General features: G+C 43.1%; 1 protein-coding gene across 5 annotated transcripts in view; it reads right to left on the bottom strand.

The window, feature by feature from the left end:
* FLT1 (fms related receptor tyrosine kinase 1) overlaps positions 1-18,354 on the bottom strand; it is a 174,224-nt gene that overhangs the window by 98,910 nt on the left and 56,960 nt on the right. For all 5 annotated transcript variants that reach the window (XM_049701112.1, XM_004281761.4, XM_049701111.1 and 2 more), the window contains 4 exons: positions 16,252-16,426; positions 15,133-15,250; positions 12,863-13,032; positions 12,337-12,496 (listed from right to left, as the gene is read on the bottom strand). In XM_049701112.1, the coding sequence (XP_049557069.1) occupies positions 12,337-12,496; positions 12,863-13,032; positions 15,133-15,250; positions 16,252-16,426 (623 nt within the window). The remainder of the gene's footprint in view (positions 1-12,336; positions 12,497-12,862; positions 13,033-15,132; positions 15,251-16,251; positions 16,427-18,354) is intronic.

Raw genomic sequence — 18,354 nt, 5'->3', positions numbered from 1 at the left:
GGGTCATGTCAGCCCACAGAACCACTTTTAATAAATTGTACATTGGTGTCATGCCACCGGTCACCAGGGAGGGAGGTGGTGATTACCAGTCCTGTGACACTCTCTGTACTAGAAATGTGGTTGAAGGTTCGTCTGCTAAGACTACAGCACACAGAGGGTGAGAGGAGAAATCATTCTTCTTGGATTTTAGTTCCCTGAAAAGTTGTACTTCTGCTACGCTTTTATCTTATGGGCCCCTGCTTCTCGCAAATGTCTATTACACGTCTCTTTCTCTCTCTTGACAACTAATGTGTAAAGCATGTGGGCCATATCTCTGTCTTACCCCATTTTCATCCAGATTTGTTAAATTATTAATTGTACTTTTCTATGAACCGCCTCGAATTCTTTGGGCACGGATGTGTTTTTAACATTGCCAACTCAAAGGAAGCAAAGCCACGTTACCACGTCTTACCAGTTTCCTTATAGGGATTAAAAAAATAGAAGGGAAACAATTCAGAGAAGATCGTTTTGCATCGTCAAACACGTGGGTGGATGCTAAGTGAGTTAATTGGTGTAACATGCTCAGCACAGTGCCTGGTCCACGGCAGACAGGTCACTCATGTTAGCCGTGATTATCGGACCAGATTGAGAGCTACTTAAGAGTGGGGACTAGGTCTTATTCATCAACCTAACCTCAGGGCTTAGGGGAAGCAGAAGAGCACACGTGTCCTCGCTCAGCTATGGCCTGACGAGAAGAGCGAATCCCGATAACGCATTAGATGGGGACTCAACCTCACGTGGGTGTCAACCCTGCCATCCATCACTCACCTCAAACGTGCTGAAAAAGGGACACTGCTGACCCTCCAGTGACCTCACACATCCCGCCTCAACCAAGCGCTGTGTCACCATCATCAGGGCTGTCCGTTCCCAAGGAGGAGTATTAATGACCTGGGATGAACCCATCACAGCGTCTGACGGGTTGATAGTGGTGGACAGTTTCATCTCAAGCAATGATGCTGGAATGTGGAGAAGCACCTTCTGGGCTAATAGAAAATAACTAACCGGCAGTGGACTTCTCCTGTCTTCAATTACTAGCACCATTTGCTAGGCAATTACTAGCACTGATTCAAATAAAAATTAATCTGTTCACACACATTCAAGAAGTAGAATCATGTCCTCTGAAAGAAGTACAGGATTTATCTCCTTCCATCATTAAGGATATGGTTATTGAAGAGATAAGTCAAGTGCATGGAAATATATCCGTAGACAATTGAGCACAAGCAAGTAGAATGTCCAGAGCCCATGCGCTACTGCAGGCCGGACAGTACGTGGGTCAATGAGGGTCTGAATAGCTGAGGCAGAATTCAGAAACGCAAGTAGGTCCAGGATATTACAGCTCCTCTAACTTCCTGCATAATCTGAAGATTCTGTCATTTCTGGTCCCATCTTAATTTCTTTGCAGTAAATCACCATAGTCAGAAGACCTGTCCAAAGACGCAAGCATGCTTCCTGGGAGAACGTGAACCCGACAGCATGGATCGTTTTGTCAGATTGTCAGTGTTCACAGGATACTTGTGTGTATCTGATGCTACTTCAGAGGGAAGGAGCTTTGCAGTGGGCGGCCCCAGAGCAACCAAAACTACTGGAAAACTTTAAGCAAAACAGACTTGGGCTAAGTACCACTGGGCTAAGTACTTCATATAGATCATCTCGTTTAATTCCCCTAAACAGCCTTAGGATGTCAGTGCTGTTACCTCGATTGTACCGATCAGGAAACTCGGACCCAGAGAGGTGGTTTACTTTGCCCAGAATCACCCAGCTGGTAGGTGGTAGTAGGTGGCAGAGCCGGGATTCAGGCTCCAGAGCCCATGTCCTTAAACTCTAGACTATACGGCCTTTCTGCATCCTCATGCCTTTTAAAAGTAGCTCTTGATGTCATCACACAGGCTTCTCAAAGCATATTTGCTTTCTGGATGATGAGCTTTTGACCAAAACTTATTCAACTTAATGTCTACAGAGTTGTAGCAACACCAAGCCTCATAGTGACAGATGAAGTGCTGGGTGGTGACATGCTTGGAGAGTCACCGGCTGGCTCACTGGGACGAGGGAGAATCAAAACCAAATCAGGAAAGGGCGCTTCGGACCTGACGTGGAATTTCTTGAATGGGGGCTAAATAATTTGCCAGCCAGTCCTTCTGCTTGAGCTCGCCTTCCCTGGCCAGTGCCCCGGTACCCTGCTCTCTGGTTACCAGGGTCCCATCCCCCACCACCCACTGCGCTGTCAGCGTGACGGACTTGTTCCTAACAAGGTCTCTGGAACTCTCTGTGCCTCATCTAGGAAACGGTAGTACCATAGTCCCCTGCGTCGCAGAAGTTCTGTTAGAATTAAATGAGGTGATACGTCTAAAGCCCAGATTAAGCACTTATCCTACAGACAGGTGCTTAATAAGTTTCAGCTCTAAGGAAAATAAAAATAGAAACCCTAGGCCCTGCAGTCTTCTAAATTGGCCATAACCTTCTGTTTGGTGCTAAGTAGCTTCTAAACACCCATTTTCGTTTTCCTCGCCTTACTTATCCAGAGACTTTTTCACACTCACAAAAGAGGATTTCTCAATAAGGTAGCAATCCGCGATCATCTCACGTGGTTTTCAGTGTTGAGGACAAGGGGTATGGAACATGAAAGGCCTAAGAAAAATGGGATAAGAAGCAGCTGTACAACTTTTTAAAAGGCCTGAGTGAAAACCTGAGCCTTTGACCTTCTGACCTGGAAGGCGAGCTTCAGAGCTGCAGTGCACATAACACGGGCCGAGGACGGGAGAAAGAGCCCCACCCCTGAGTCTGTACAAGTCCGTCACGCTGTCAGCGCAATGGGGTGGGCGGCGGGGGGAACCCTGGTAACCAGAGAGCAGGGTACCGGGGCACTGGCCAGGGAAGGCGAGCTCAAGCAGAAGGACTGGCTGGCAAATTATTTAGCCCCCATTCAAGAAAGTCCACATCAGGTCCGAAGCGCCCTTTCCAGATTTGGTTTTGATTCTCCCTCATCCCAGTAGCCAGCCGGTGACTCTCCAAGCAACTCCTCAACCATCCTATCCCCGTGCCCCTCTCTCACATCTGTCCCTCCCCCTTTCCATCTGACCTCCCAGTACCTTCCCATCACCTTTAGGACCCAGATCTTCCCTCTCCACACTGCTCCCCCTTAACTGCAGGGCTCACCATCTGCCCCCCACGGAAGCCATGTTGGTTCGCTTATTCAACCAGATTATAAGCACTTCCCATGGGGACTCTATACAGCGTCGTGGTGGCAATAAGAATAAGCAGGAATAATAAACAGAACGCCAAGACTTGGGTCCAGTCCTGGGCTTGCCATTATCTAGCTGTGAGGCGAGGGGTAATTATCTTTGAGTCTCAGTTTCTCATCTCTAAAATAAGCTTTTTTTAATCTCTAAAATGTCTTAAACTCTTTTTTCTTAATTTTTAAAAATTTTTATTGGAGTAGAGTTGATTTACAGTGTTGTGTTCATTTCTGCTGTACAGCAAAGTGAATCGGTTATACATATACATACATTCACTCTTTTATAGATTCTCTTCCCATACAGGTCATTACAGAGTATTGAGTAGAGTTCCCTGTGCTATACAGTAGGTCCTTATTAGTTATCTGTTTTATATATAATAGTGTATATATGTCAATTCTAATCTCCCAATTTATCCTTCCTCCCCCTTTCCCCCCGGTAACCATAAGATTGTTTTCTACATCTGTGAGTCTATTTCTGTTTTGTAAACAAGTTCATTTGTATGATTTTTTTAGATTCCGCGATATCATACGATATTTAAAATGTCTTAAATTCTAAGCGAATGAATCGTTCAGAGTGACTAGATCCAGCCACGCTGAGGCTGAGGTTTGCAGCCTCCGTGTGCCCGTTTCACACACTCATCGGCTGTAAGTTCTCCCTCTTTCTCCTTCATCTCCTTTCATCAGTCTTCCGTGAGCTCTGTGAGGCCCCCGGAGGGCTGAGTGCTTGCTGAATCCTGACCTAGAAAATTAATCCTGAACAATGAGCGAGAGGGAATGGGACTTCCCTGCAAGAGATCAAAAACGCCTGCGTGGTGTGCAAGTCACAGAGAGGAAAGTGGCCACAGGAAAAGCGCCCAATTAACTGCTTGACTTGCTGTCCTCCTGAGGTTGGTCCTATTCAGGCTCGCTCATCCCCTTGGGCTTTCTAGCCCCTCAGAGGGTCTCCTCCCACCTGCAGGTTTGGGGCCTGAACCAGCATCTCATCATCCCTGGTTCCCGAAGAGACGGTACCATGGGAGTCAAATTCTCCCAACTGCCGCTAACCTCCTTCTCCAGCCCCCGTTCAACTCTAACTCAACCGGTGGACTCTGTCATCAGTGGGGACAAGAGTAAACCCAAGAAGTGAGGTCAGTGCTCTCCTACCTCTGTCCCCTCGGGGATTTCGGTTCCTTTCTCTGGGAGCCGACGGCGATCCACCTGAGGAGCCCCATGGGTCACCCATGACTAGTAACCTTCTGAAATGCCAACCTACTTAGCCTCTTTTACTCCACGATCTGAAAACACCTGAGAAATAACTTTCTGAGCTTCAGTTTCCTTATGGGGAAATTACGGCCATGATGTAGGATTGCTGCCCAGATTACGCATAATGTGGAAAGGGATGGGCGCAACTTTGGCACTAGAAAGGGCTGGTTGATGGAGTCTCTCCTACAGCTATTATGAAGTAGTCAACTGCACTCACGGGGACCAAACATCCCATGCGGCTTCTAGAGAAGGTATGAAGAAGCAAGTATTGGAGCTCATTATGAAGCACTACCTGGACCAGAGTCTAAATCCATCACACCCTTCCTTCTACTCCAATCCACCAGGTTCTGCTTTTTCACCTACAAGGGCAGTGAAGTTACATGATAAACCACAGACGAAGGTCCATATTTCAAGAAACAGTCTCCCAAGCCAACAGAGAGATGACTAAAATGCCGCTTTCCAAGGACAGGTGCATGTTGTACAAGTGATTTCTCCTATTTATGTATGACTAAGGATCTTGTGTCAGGACAGGAGTTTCTAGATTCAGTCATGAAAATGCCCCCTTCAATTTTTAAAATCTGTGACTATGGGCCAAAGACAGTAGGAGAGGTTCTGCCAATCTTCCCAAATTGTGTGTCACCACCTTCTGGTCCTCCTAATCCTGGGAAACTACACTGAACTTTGCTCAAAAGTTCCCTCTAAAAACCATGCAGCATGGACTTCCTATGATTCAGCCTTTTGGCTTAATTTAAGCACATAATGAAACGTTTGATAGGAATTACAGGAGACAGTTAATTAGGAACAATTATTCATCGGACTCCCTGAATTCCTACGAAGAGTGGGAAAAGAGGAAAAAATCTCGCAAAGTGTAGAAAAGTGGCAAAGAGGCATCTGGCAAACGAGCTCGCTCTCTGTTCTCAGGTCTCTGCATGAACTCTTAATAAGGGCTGTTGTCAGAGCACTCACATGGGGTGGCAAGCACTTCCTCATCTTGTAATTATATAACAGAACGCAAGACGCTGCCCATTAGCAAGTGAGCAGTCACTTGGCGTGTGATGAAAGCTTCCCGGAGATGGCCAGATTTACTCCGTTGTTTGTTTAAGCTCAAAGTCCTGCTCAAGTGGGCTTGGGGGGAAGTGGTCGCCTTCCAAGTCCCCGTTTTGATTCAGGCTTTTGCGTGTGGCAAGTTAAAATTCTCTGGAGCCTGCCTGGTTTGAGTCTGCATACACACACGAGACGTGGATACAAATTGTATGTGTACTTAAAAGGAGCGTGCTAAATACTAAAACGTGTAGACTGCGGTCATATTTCCAAAAGAAGAGGTCTGCTTAAATTACAGCTTCCCTCAGACACTGACCTACATCTAGCCCCCAGGAGATGTTGACTTTTTCGATGCTTAAATTGGTAAGACTTTCATTCTGTAGACAGAAAATCCAATACAAAACTGTTTCAGCATAGAAAGAATAGACATTCACGCTGGTAGTCAATTAAATTTGGGTCCTTGAATACATTTCTCATTAACTACCATTAGCAACTGTTTTGTCTTTGCCCTGTTAATTTTACTTACCCCTCTGATGCACAAAACTGTGTTTCCCCCAAATGATCGAGACCTAACACATCCCTAATGATTCAGGCCTTCCTTTCTTTGCCAATTTGGTGGCGTAAACAATAGAGAAATGCAATTAGGCAACTTCTGAGAGTTCCTAGACGCCTCTGTCCTCCCTTATTTTGTAGGCCACCCCCTGCCACCCCTCCCCCACTAAAACCCCTAGCACACTTAGTCCTGGAGTGGTCTCCTCATGGAACACTCACGCTGAGCAAACGAAGAGTGTTCCAGAAATGGGGAATCAAATTGTGAGGCAGGGAATGTTATTTTCTCTTTCCTTTCTTTTTTGATTGAAGTATAGTTGATTTACAGTGCTGTGACAGGGAATATTATTTTCTATCAAACGTCTAAACACATAATTATTTGAGACGCCAAAATCTGATTTACTTTCTAGAGTTTTGGAAGCAGGTCCTTGAGATTCCACGGATGTCTTTTAGGCTTTTCTTAGCAAACCCACAATTTTAGTTAAGAAAGTAACAAAGAATACCCTAGCCCCTCCACCTTCCATGAGTTGAGAATCCCACTACAGTGTTTTGCATTCTGCAGGGGTTCATTGGCAAAACACCAAGTGAATCAAGCAAAGTTTTAGGGCTAACTGGGCAAAGAATGATAATGCCTTGGTCTGTAGGGGCTGGACCAACACTGACAGAGGTCGTCCAGGTTGACACCGCTGGTGGAGGAGCTGCTGCATTTTTTCCTTAATGGGTGATTATTGACATTACTGAGTCAATTCTGTACCACGGAATACATAACCACAAGTAAGACTTTTCTTATGACCATTCTATTTTCGTAAGTTGGTCTTTGTTTTCTGTTAATTTGGCCGTGATCTTCAGAGTTAATCCTCAGGTCCAATGGCTTTATAATTTGTAAGCAGCAGAAGGAAAACAGTGTGCAACAACTAGGAAATCATTTCAAGCTTTTTTGAAGAAGACGTCGTTTCAAGTGAATGTCTTACTTCACCCGTTACTCAGTGGGTATTATAGGAAAGGGGAAGCACAGCAGTTACCATTCACAGAAGGGGAAATTGAAGCCCAGATTAAATAACTGGCCAAGGTCACACAGAAGTCAGGGACTGGGCCAAGAATAGAACCCATTTCCTTGATTCCCAGGTCTCTATCCCCAAGACTGTGGAGGAGAGATCCTGCAGGTCCGTATATAGAGAGGGTAAGTAATCACCAAATAGATCTGACTTTACATAATTAAACAAATTCTAAACACAAATGCTATGTATCTTTGTTTTGCACACGGTTGGTGCCCAATCAATATCTGTGTGACAACAGACGGTTGACAGTATATTTAGACTGAATACTGACCACGTGCAAAATGCATTGTAAGATGTGGGCAATGTCAACACGGCAGAAGTAGCAGAGATTTCTCTCTACCTATTTTTATTGATCATCACAGATAGTGGATGAAGGAAATGAGACTTTCACAAAGAATCGACTATACCTAACACTTTTTCCATTAAAGAACGATGATATAGGGACTTCCCTGGTGGCACAGTGGTTCAGAATCCGCCTGCCAATGCAGGGGACACAGGTTCAAGCCCTGGTCCGGGAAGATCCCACATGCCGCGGAGCAACTAAGCCCGTGCGCCACAACTACTGAGCCTGCGCTCCAGAGCCCGCGAGCCACAACTACTGAAGCCCACACGCCTACAGCCCATGCTCCACAACAAGAGAAGCCACCGCAATGAGAAACCCGCGCGCTGCAACGAAGAGTAGCCCTCGCTCGCCACACACGCAGCAGCACAGCCAAAAATAAATAAATTTATATATAAAAGAATGATATATGCAACGCTATCAGTGTAATTTATTTATGACCTGGAAATGATGATTTGTGATGGTTAGATGGGGAGAGGGAATTAAAATAGCCTGTGATCTAAAGAATGTTTGTTCTAAAACCCAAGCTGCCACCATTAAAGGCTGCCGGCCTTAAACCTCCTTATAGAAAAGAACCAGACTGCTCTTTCCTCATTCCTCCTGGGTTCCTCAAATCCATCCCCCTTCCATTCCCTAAAGAGGGGCCCCTTCCAAAAAGTCTAATATTGTTCCTTTACAGACCATCCTCCGCTGAGTGGGCAACCTTATCCACATGATATTTCCTGTGAGACTGGACCAGTGCTGTGGCGAAGCTTATCAAGGACCATGAGATGGAGACCAGCTCACTGCGTGGGCGGTGAGTCGTCCTACTTAGCTCTTCAAAATGCAGCGGGGGAGGTGAATTTCTAGAAGTCTCGAGTGGGCTCTCCGAGCAGGGGTCAGCTCTCTCACGTCCTGCTCTGCCCCTTCCCAGCCTCGGCCAACCCACAGCCCAGAACCACTTCCTCCTATGGCAGGAAACAAACGAATGGGGCTGGCCACCCAACTGGGGAGTCACTTTATTCCCCCTTTATACATTTGAGCTTATTCTCACTTTTGCCTAGCTCACCTACATGGCCGTTTTCTTTTTTCTTCTTCTGAAAAATCATAAATTCTATTTTCCTCAATTCTGTAACCCAGACCTCCTAGAGATTTCTATTTCTAAGGCACGGCAAAATTACATTTTACTTTCCACAGTTTGTGTTCACTTCTCAGAAATATTAGGTAAACATTCTCACTGTTGTGAAACTAGGTCTACAGTAGGCAGAAAATTCTTTTCAAGTTCCTTAAAAGTTTCAGAGCCTTATTGAGAGACATTTACCCTAATGCTAGCAGTAATTACAACCTTGCATTATGTCCATGGCACTCTGTACCTTTCCCAAATACACTGCCTCACTGGTGCTCATATTCTCTATGAAGTACATGGAATTACCTCTATTTCATATGAACAGAAGCTGTAAACTACACACATGTGAAAGGTACTGTAAGTTCACCATCCTTCTGTGTGCTCCCTGGGTTTATGCTCAGGCTGACATGGGGCAAGTTTAGGACAGTCTATTTAAGGAGTCCCTGCTGGCTGCTAAGCATGAGAAAAGTCCCTCATTCGGTGCTAATAACTTATTTTTTTTAAATTCAAAAGAAATAGTCTACTACTTTACCACCCATATCTGCAGAGAAGTAAAAGGGGGGAAAGATTGTGCCGTATTTCCCCTCAGCTCATTACGTACATGAGTCTAAAAGTAACCACCCCTGCCCCACCCTTACTCTTAATGTTTTATGAGAACAAATTCTAGGTGAATCAGAAACCACAGTGTTTAAAAATGGGGTAAGCTGCTGAATTACGTTCTTTTTCAAAAAGGAGGAAGTTTCTGTTAGATTTATTTATGGCTCTTAATACCCACAAAGATGAACTAGTTGAGCAGTTGTTCTGATCGTTTTAAAAAATATTTATTGGATTCCAGAAAACTATACAATTTAAGTCTGAACTTCTTTACTTTAGACCCATTAACCTGTGGGCCATATGAAACCAATTAATAATTTTGAGCTACTGAAAACATATACCTTCTAACCTCAAAACTAATGCTTTGGTTGTGGTCCTTATATAGATCTACCCCTTAACTAGAGCCTCAAATTTAAATACCAAGAACTATTCTACATATTCAAGAGTATGTGTATATATTAATCACCTAGACAATGATGCGCAGATACCACTCTGCAACTACGTACCATGTAACCCAGAATAAGTAAGATTTTAAAAATTCATGGAATGGAACTTCCCTTATTCAAATGTCACTAAAATTCCTGTCTGCAACTGAAATTAAGTATATAAAATAGATTTTATATAAAATAGATTTATATAAAATAGATTTATATAAAATAGATTTATATAAAATAGATTTATATAAAGACATATTTGAAAAATTTTAGTAGTAAAAGAGGGCTTCATTTACCTGTCAGTTTGAGCTTTTCTCTCTATATAAAATAGATTTATATAAAATAGATTTATATAAAATAGATTTATATAAAGACATATTTGAAAAATTTTAGTAGTAAAAGAGGGCTTCATTTACCTGTCAGTTTGAGCTTTTCTCTCTATATAAAATAGATTTATATAAAATAGATTTATATAAAATAGATTTATATAAAGACATATTTGAAAAATTTTAGTAGTAAAAGAGGGCTTCATTTACCTGTCAGTTTGAGCTTTTCTCTCTCTGCAGGGTAAAATCGAATTCTCCGATTTGCTTTCTAGTGCACAAAGGTCCCACATATCTTTCTGAAAATTATTTCTACGTTAAATGTACTGATTTAACCACCAAGCATCAAATCTGGACCTGACACAGGTAAGCTACTCAGTCTACTGACTTTAAAAATGAGAGCTGCTTAGGGATAGGCACATTTCCTGCAGATAATTTCAAGCAACAATTTGAATCATCACTGAAAGAGTTAAAGCTTTCATTTCTGATCTGTCTTGTGATCGGTTAAAAAAGAAAGAATGCCTTTAACATTAAGAGAATAAGTCAAATGGCCAACAAACATTTACTGAAGATGTAAGGTACTGCTCTGAATTTTGAGAGAATTCCAAGAGGAATACGATATCCTTCCATGCCTCGGCAAGCTTACTCTATAACATGGGAGAAGGATCCCATACACCACAAAGATATCAGAAGAAGAGAGGTAACGTTTACAAAGTTTCGCTCCAGCTGACCTCATTCCCCAAACCATATTTTATTAGCATTATTCAAATCTAACTTTATAATATTATGTTCTATCACTCATAATTGTTATTTTCTCATAGTTACTAGCTCTAATCCTAAACAGAGCTGAAATTTTAGATTGGCTCCTGTCAAAACAAAAATTAAGAATATCTTAAAAAGGCTGTTATTCCATAAAAATTCAACTCTATACCTTTATCCAAACCTAACAGCTTAAGTTAGTTATTTTAAATTTATTTGCAAGTTAGGTTAGCACAAATACTTAAAGGGACAAGTCCATAAATATGGATGTCCATCTCCAAATCAGCAAAATAAATAAAATCTCAGTAGATCTCACTTTCTTTGGGGTTGAATGATCACAGTGGTAAAGAAGGTATTCAAGATATGCTTTTTCTTAGCAAATGCAAGATATTTCTGTTCTTAGCAAATGATTCACTTAGATGAGAAATCAGATGTGTGGAAACAGCTACTACTCAGGAATTCCGTAACTTACCAGTAACTTTCACGATCAGAATGATATGCCTTAAAATACTAAAACACAAGATGAAGACAAGTTGAAATTGCAGGAAGAATCTAGAAAACCAAACAGCCTCTTCCGTTTGTGCCAGAATTACGTCATATTTCTTTTTTATCAAGCTAATTAAAAAAAAAAACACTGCAATTCTCCCAACCACTCTGCTAGTGGAATTAAAAGCAACAAAGAAAATATCTGGCCTAATGATAATTCTTGAGCAGTCTCAATACTATCTTACTTGATAGTTGCACCTATCAATTCTATTCCTGTCCTTCAAATTTGCTCCCATGAACTATCATTAGTATCAATCCTCTAGACTAAACAGTAATGGAAAACAACAAACAGGGCTCGGTCATCAACAGGAAGCAAGGAAACACTGCACAGTTAACCAAGGGCAGGGCTGAATTCATTCAGCAGATACACCCTGAGCATCTGTGTGTGCCAGACACGGTGCCGGCCCCTAAAGACAGAGAGGTGCTGAATCAGCTCACAGCTTAGAGAAAAGACAAGCGTACGCACACCTTGTGATGTGACAGTGGTGTCAGCAAAGTGCTGTTCATGCTGAGGAGGGAGAAAGGGGTCTGAATGAGAAAGTCTGGAGGGTGGGGAAGGTGACAGCCTTGTTGAGCCTGGAAAGATAGAGGAGGACCTCCTAGGAAGCAGAAAATGCATGGAAGCTCATTTCCGACGGATGAAGGAGCATGCTCAGAGCCTAGGAAAGGTAATGATCTTCAGCGGTGGAAGATCTGATGCCATACTCGGTGCTCACAGGGTGGGAAATGGGGAGACCAGTGTAACTGATGCAGTGGTGGAGCCAAAGTCTGGGTGTTCTCGGTTGGAAAGCAAGAGATGCGAGTTCCAACCTGAGTTCCAAAGAACGGCTCACAGGGCGACCTTCATTCTGTCCCTGTGCTCCTAGCCTTAAACTGTAAGCTAGAGAGAAAAATTAAGAAACGGTTAGACATGGGTTAAGGAAGCAGAGTAGATATATTGCCTACCTTTTCCCAAGGCAGGGAAAGCCTTTGGCCCCAGTGGACCGCACGTGCCATCTACCAGCTCCCATAAGACCCTTGAGTCCAGGGATCAAAAAGTATTCGAAAGTTACTCAAGAAACGAACTGTCCCTACCTTGCTTTGGAATGATTATGGTTACAGGGATGCCAGAACCACGTGATGGTAGGTTGAGGGATACCGTAAATGGTGCAAGTCAGGATTTGTCTGCTGCCCAGTGGGTAGAGAGTCGGGTATGGAAACGATGATACAGCCTTTTCATAAATCTGGGGTTTCACTGAAAGGAGAAAATAGGACAGAGGTCAAGAGCTGTTCTCATGACTCCCTCCTGGACCACAGCGAAGGACCACATTCTCGCTGGTGTTGCTGTCAGGGAAACACACATGGACAGAACCCTCGGATTCGTCATTATAACGCCAACTGAAAAGCGTATGTACATGCCGACCACAATGATAAAAAAAAAAAATCATATTGCTTATGGAAGAGAGCAAGCAACCATGAAATAGTTGGGATGGGGAATAAGTGGTTTTTAAAACAATTTTTTTAAAAATTTTGCTTTCTTTGTTATAGTGACTTTTGACACCAATTTTCACGAATTTCACCCCCCACCAGAACCAAAAGAAAGTCTGAACAGTGAACTTACCATTGACAATTAGAGTGGCAGTGAGGTTTTTTAACACATTTGACTGCTTTAGGCCCAGCAAGATCGTGTAATCCCCTGCATCTTCGGCAGTCACATCTTTGATGACCAACGCATAGCCACGAACCAAGTAGCGGGCAGATTTCTCAGTGGCTGGTAACCCATCTTTCAACCTGTGGTGAAGGGCACGATCAGTAAGTCATTTCACATTGCCTCTGCACTATCACCTTAACGTTGCCATTGAAGGATGTGAGATCCAGTTGAGACATCTTGAGCCTTAGATCCTCAATATTCATTTAAAACATTTAGACCCTGACTTTTTAGTAAAGCCCAGTGGGATTTTTAGACTGGGAAACACTTCACGTTGATTGGCAAAGAGGAAAGAAGTAAGCCGAAAGAAAGGCAAGTGACGGTTTCATGCACCCACACGGACGCGGGTCACCCCTGTGACTTAAGTCTAACCTAGAAGCACAGGCTGATTCCATCTGAGATGTTTTTCAGAGCTCTCCACGAGGCTCCATCAGCAATACCAGGGTCATTGTGAGTCAGATCGACTAGATCCCTTCTCCAGATAAAAATAAAAATAGATTTTCCTATTGTGACCTCATGTGGCGTTCTTATTAGTTATATAAATGGTCACACCAGTTGCCCTTTCATGAGCTAGAGTGAAAGCAAGATCATCAAGGTTCTTTCCCATGGGGAAGAAAAGTGAAGGCAAAGAACTCAAACAAAAGGTATAAACTTAAACAGAATGTTTTTAAACTGCAGAGACAGACTTAATGCCTGGATGCCATGCAGCTGCATACAGAACTGGGAGCCAGGCTTGAAGGCTTGTCCCGGCTCTGCCACTGTGTGCCCTGAACTTATCCATTTCAGCCTCAGGTTCTCCAAGTTTCTCAAAGATCTCTTTTACTGTAAAATTCTAGGATTTCATTAAATGACAGTTCTTTCAATAGGCATTTTTCATCTGTTAGTAGGAGTTTACTGTGTCCTGCATAAAGCTGTCATATTAGGAACGGCACTGGTTCGTAGTCATGCATGTGTTACACAGTCATGCAAATTCCCATTACTAGTGGGTCTCAGTTCCAAAGCAGCTAAAACGCCTATGCTCTATTTCGTGACTACAAATCCCATTCTACTATCCTTGAAAGTATTTCCTCTAAACAAGTCAGTATCTTCAAAAACGGGTTGATATTTTTGGTTTGTTTTAGGTCCTTGCTACTTAGCTACTGAAGAAATCAGCAGTGTTGAACAGTTGGGGATACTCTCAGCTACTGAAAGAGGGAATGTACTTCCCTGAGCGATTCAATTCCTATTCAGGAATAATGTACATTCATAATATCTAAAAAGCTTCATAGTAAATTTCCTGTGAAACAAAACAATCTCCTTTCTCCTGCGATGGCATGAAGGGGCATAGCACGAAGTCTCATTTTCTCTTTAATTCCCTATTAACGATCTGAGGAAACTGAAAACAAATGCTCCAGCCATATGATACTGAAAGCAAAACAAGCCACGGTTGAGAGTCTGTATCGGACGGGCTGCTTTCCTAATCAGTTTCGTACTATTTGTTTAGAATGTGGTGGCTTGAGCCAAAGATCCTGGCGTTGCAAAATGATTTAACAAAATGACAGCAGATTATCAACAGATTACATTGTCTTACAGCAGGTATTGGGCCCGCATTAAAAAAGACCGCCTGAAGAGTTTCTGAATTTGCAAACTTCGAGCCAAAAAACCCCTTAATTAGTTCAAGTAGGGCCATGAGTGCATCCCTGCCACTGAATAAGTCTTGTCTCTATTAATGTTTGTTTAGTTTTAAAACAAGACTGGAACTTTCAGCCCAGCAGTATCTCAAAGAATTAATTTTCGATAAGAAGAGAATTATTATCCTCCTCACAAGGGCCCACTTCTTCAGGGTTAATAGAGCATGTTACACACCAGAGATGCTTCCTAATCGTTGCTCATTGACATCATAGGAAGGTTGAGAGAGGCCCAAATTTAGTCGCAGGGAGTGAATGACTAAACTGAAATGAGCACTCAGAAAAGGAATCCCTTGCTCCATCCTGTAATTTACATTATTTTCCTTCCCCTCCAGCCCTTCCCACCCACTCCCCTCCCAGCCCAGAAATCAGCCCAAGTTCTTAGTTCTTCGCTGCTGTCTGGGAAGCTTATCTTGATTTTTTTTTTTCTTTTCAGGAATTCAAGTCACTGGGCTCCTGCATCTTCCTACTGACAAAGCGCGTCTGAAGCCGCTAGGAACATAACTGTGAGCCTACCATACAACTTCTGGCGAGGGAAACGCCTTCACTTTCACAGAGAGCCGATAAGACCGCGTGCCAGCTACAGTCTCAAACACCTGCTGCTGTCGAGGTTTCACTGTGATGAACGCTTTATCTTCGAAAAGAGAAGTGATAAATCCATTAGGAAAGACTACATTTATGTAAACAAAAGAAAACCAAAAAAAAAAAAACGCCAACCCGCTGCCTCATTCAAGGAGGGTGCAACCAGTGACTAAGTAGAGCTGAAGTAGGATCCAGGCCATCGCTGAGCCCAAATACCGATCAGTGAATAAAATCACTTCAAAGTACTCTAACTGGCTGAATACTTGCAAAATCAAATGGTCCCAGGGATATAAAAACCCAGTGGCAGGGCAACAGAAATAAAACACCTTAAACACCTATATTGAAACAACAAAAGTATACAGATACTTCTAAAAATCTACCCGGCCAATGTGAATACCACAGGAGAAGGTTGTTCCACGCCCTTCTAAAATAACGAATTTGATATAAGACATCAACTGGAGAAAGTCAAAAGAATATCAAAGGCCGTTGATAGAACGGTCCCCTAGTTTCTGCTCCTTACAAGTTTTTCTTTTCAGTGGTAGAAACAAATAAGGTTTATGAAAGATTCCAAAGAGGGTGAAGTATTTTCTTTACAGAATTTGCCTACTGGCACTGAGCAAAACTAGTAGGACTTCAGGAGCGTAAAACCAGAGATAGAAGAGCATCAATTCTAAATAATTTATCACCGCATCTTTTTCTCTAACTCAGTAGCAGTGCCTGAGAAATTTCTCCCAGAAAATGAAGGTAAAACGGACTGTATTTTTCTGTTTTGTTTATACGCAACACTAAATAAAGAATTTCACATAGATTCTAATAGCTGACTTATTAGCCACAATAAACTTGTAAGGAAAAGATTCTGTAGCCAGTGCAAAAGTATTACATTTAAAGAACACTTAATGTGGTTTGCTCTTTGGCAGGGGCGCGGAGGGGGACAAAGTTGTATTTGTTCATGACAGTGTACCTCTTGGCCAAAAGAAAATTTACGTTTGTTTTTTTTTTTAATAGAACCCTCCAATTCTGCAATGATTAGAAAGCAGAGCATGGGTTGCTTACCATATATATGCACTGAGGTGTTAACAGATTTCAATGACGGGCCGCTTTTCACATGACAAACGTAAAGTCCTTTGTCTCTGTTCTGCACTTTGTCAATAAAAAGAATGCTGTAGAATACATTGTTGCGGGAATTGCGTCGGTCAATTCGTTGCCTTATAGAGGCTCTCTTATTTATCTAGAAAGAAAACGGGTAACAAACGTAGAAGGAGTCACTGTTGGCGCTCAGAGTTACAGCATTTCTCAGATGATTCCTCAGACTCATATTTTACGCTAAGAGGCAAACCCACCCAGAGCGAGATGCGCACAACCGACATCTCTGTCTCGACGTGTTTCCAACACGTGCCGTGGCAGCACTGACTTAGCACTTCATTTTCCTCAAATGGACTTTCACACACGCTATCTCAACAGTTTCTCACAAGCCAGGGAGATTGGCAGGGTTATTGCCCTTATTGTAGATGAAGAAATTGAAGCATCAGAAACACTGGCCAGTGTAGCCTGGGAACTTGGGTCTTCTGAGTACAAATCTAACTCTTCCCTCTAGCACCTCCCTCTCTAACCAGTGACCTGTTCTCTAGGCAGCGGTATCACACACAGACTCGCGCCATGATTAGTATCTGGATTAATCACAGGGTTTCTCTGAATAAATCACCACGTGAGTTTTCTTTTGCTTCCTTTTAGAAATGAAGGGAAAGATTATGAATCCTGGCTACACCTATTAAGGCGTAATGATCCTAGTTTCATTATTTCCCGATTTGCGCAAGGCTTGCCAATATCTGCTAAATACCACTAAATGGGTCTGCAAAGCCATCAACAAGTTTAGCCAGCGATCTGGGGGGGCGGGGGGTGCCGTCCTATGTTTGCGGGCCTCAGGCTCAGTGGTATAAACTGGCCACAATGACCCACTCCTGGCTTTGCGAAGATGAGGTCACTGTGCCTCTTCCTTTCATTGTTCCTTCCTTTCTTTTCTTTCTTTTTTTTTTTTTTAAGCATTGCATTTTATAACACATAATATGTTATTTCCTCCTCTCAGTTCGTCCCCGTGAGGAGGCACGGAAAAAGACTTTGGAAGCTGGTCGAACTAATCTCTGGGTCTTGAACTTAGCTCTGCTGTGTGCCACGCTGGATAAATTCTACCCACCTGTCCTTCTACTGCCCTGTTGGAACAGACACACGTTACGCCATTTTCTCCATTCTCAGCAGCGACCACAGAGAAGACATCGATCATAGCAATCAAAAATCAGATTCTGGGCTTCCCTGGTGGCGCAGTGGTTGGGAGTCCGCCTGCCTATGCGGGGGACGCGGGTTCGTGCCCCGGTCCGGGAGGATCCCACATGCCGCGGAGCGACTGGGCCTGCACGTCTGGAGCCTGTGCTCCGCAACGGGAGAGGCCACGGCAGTGAGAGGCCCACGTACCGCAAAAAAACCCAAAAGAACAAAACAAAAAAAACCAGAGACTCTGTGCCCTGCATGAAAGACTGAGGGACCATCGGCAACTCTGTTCACGTCGGTATTACTTCTCCCTTCTCCCTTTGAGAAGGCTTTCCTTTCTCGAGTTCGAGGAACATTGGTATTGTTTCTGCCCTGGTACCCTAAAACTGCCCCTGGGTTTCAGAACAGGGTCATCAGCACCGTCCAGCAGCCACGTGTGGCTACTTAAAATGAGACAAAATGTAAAATTTGGCTCCTCGGTCCCGCAAGCCACATTCCACGTGCTGTTAGGCATAGGTGGCTAGTGGTTAGCGTTTCGGACCACTTCCATCACAGCAAGTTCCACTGGACAGCACCATTTTCGAAGGTTATGGGCATTCAGCAGATGCACTACCATACTCTCACTTATAGCAGCAACACTGACAGGGTACACGTTTCTTCCCTCGTTCCATGCATTGAGTATATGATTTCCATCAAAACGCAGAATATATTACTACAAGTCGTAGCATTTTTATTTCAATGAAACAATACCATTTTCTAGAAAATACCTTATGACTGATGAGTCAATGTGTCCCTACAGGGCACTTGTGGTACCGTTTTGTTGCTAAGTTATTCTGTTTTCATAGCAAGAAATGTATATATTGTACAGCACAGGGAATATAGCCCAATATTTTC

The sequence above is a fragment of the Orcinus orca genome, chromosome 18, assembly GCF_937001465.1.
Source record: "Orcinus orca chromosome 18, mOrcOrc1.1, whole genome shotgun sequence".
Lineage (NCBI taxonomy): Eukaryota > Metazoa > Chordata > Mammalia > Artiodactyla > Delphinidae > Orcinus > Orcinus orca.
Note: the sequence above shows the minus strand (reverse complement) of the source record. Positions and strands in the feature narration are given on the sequence as shown.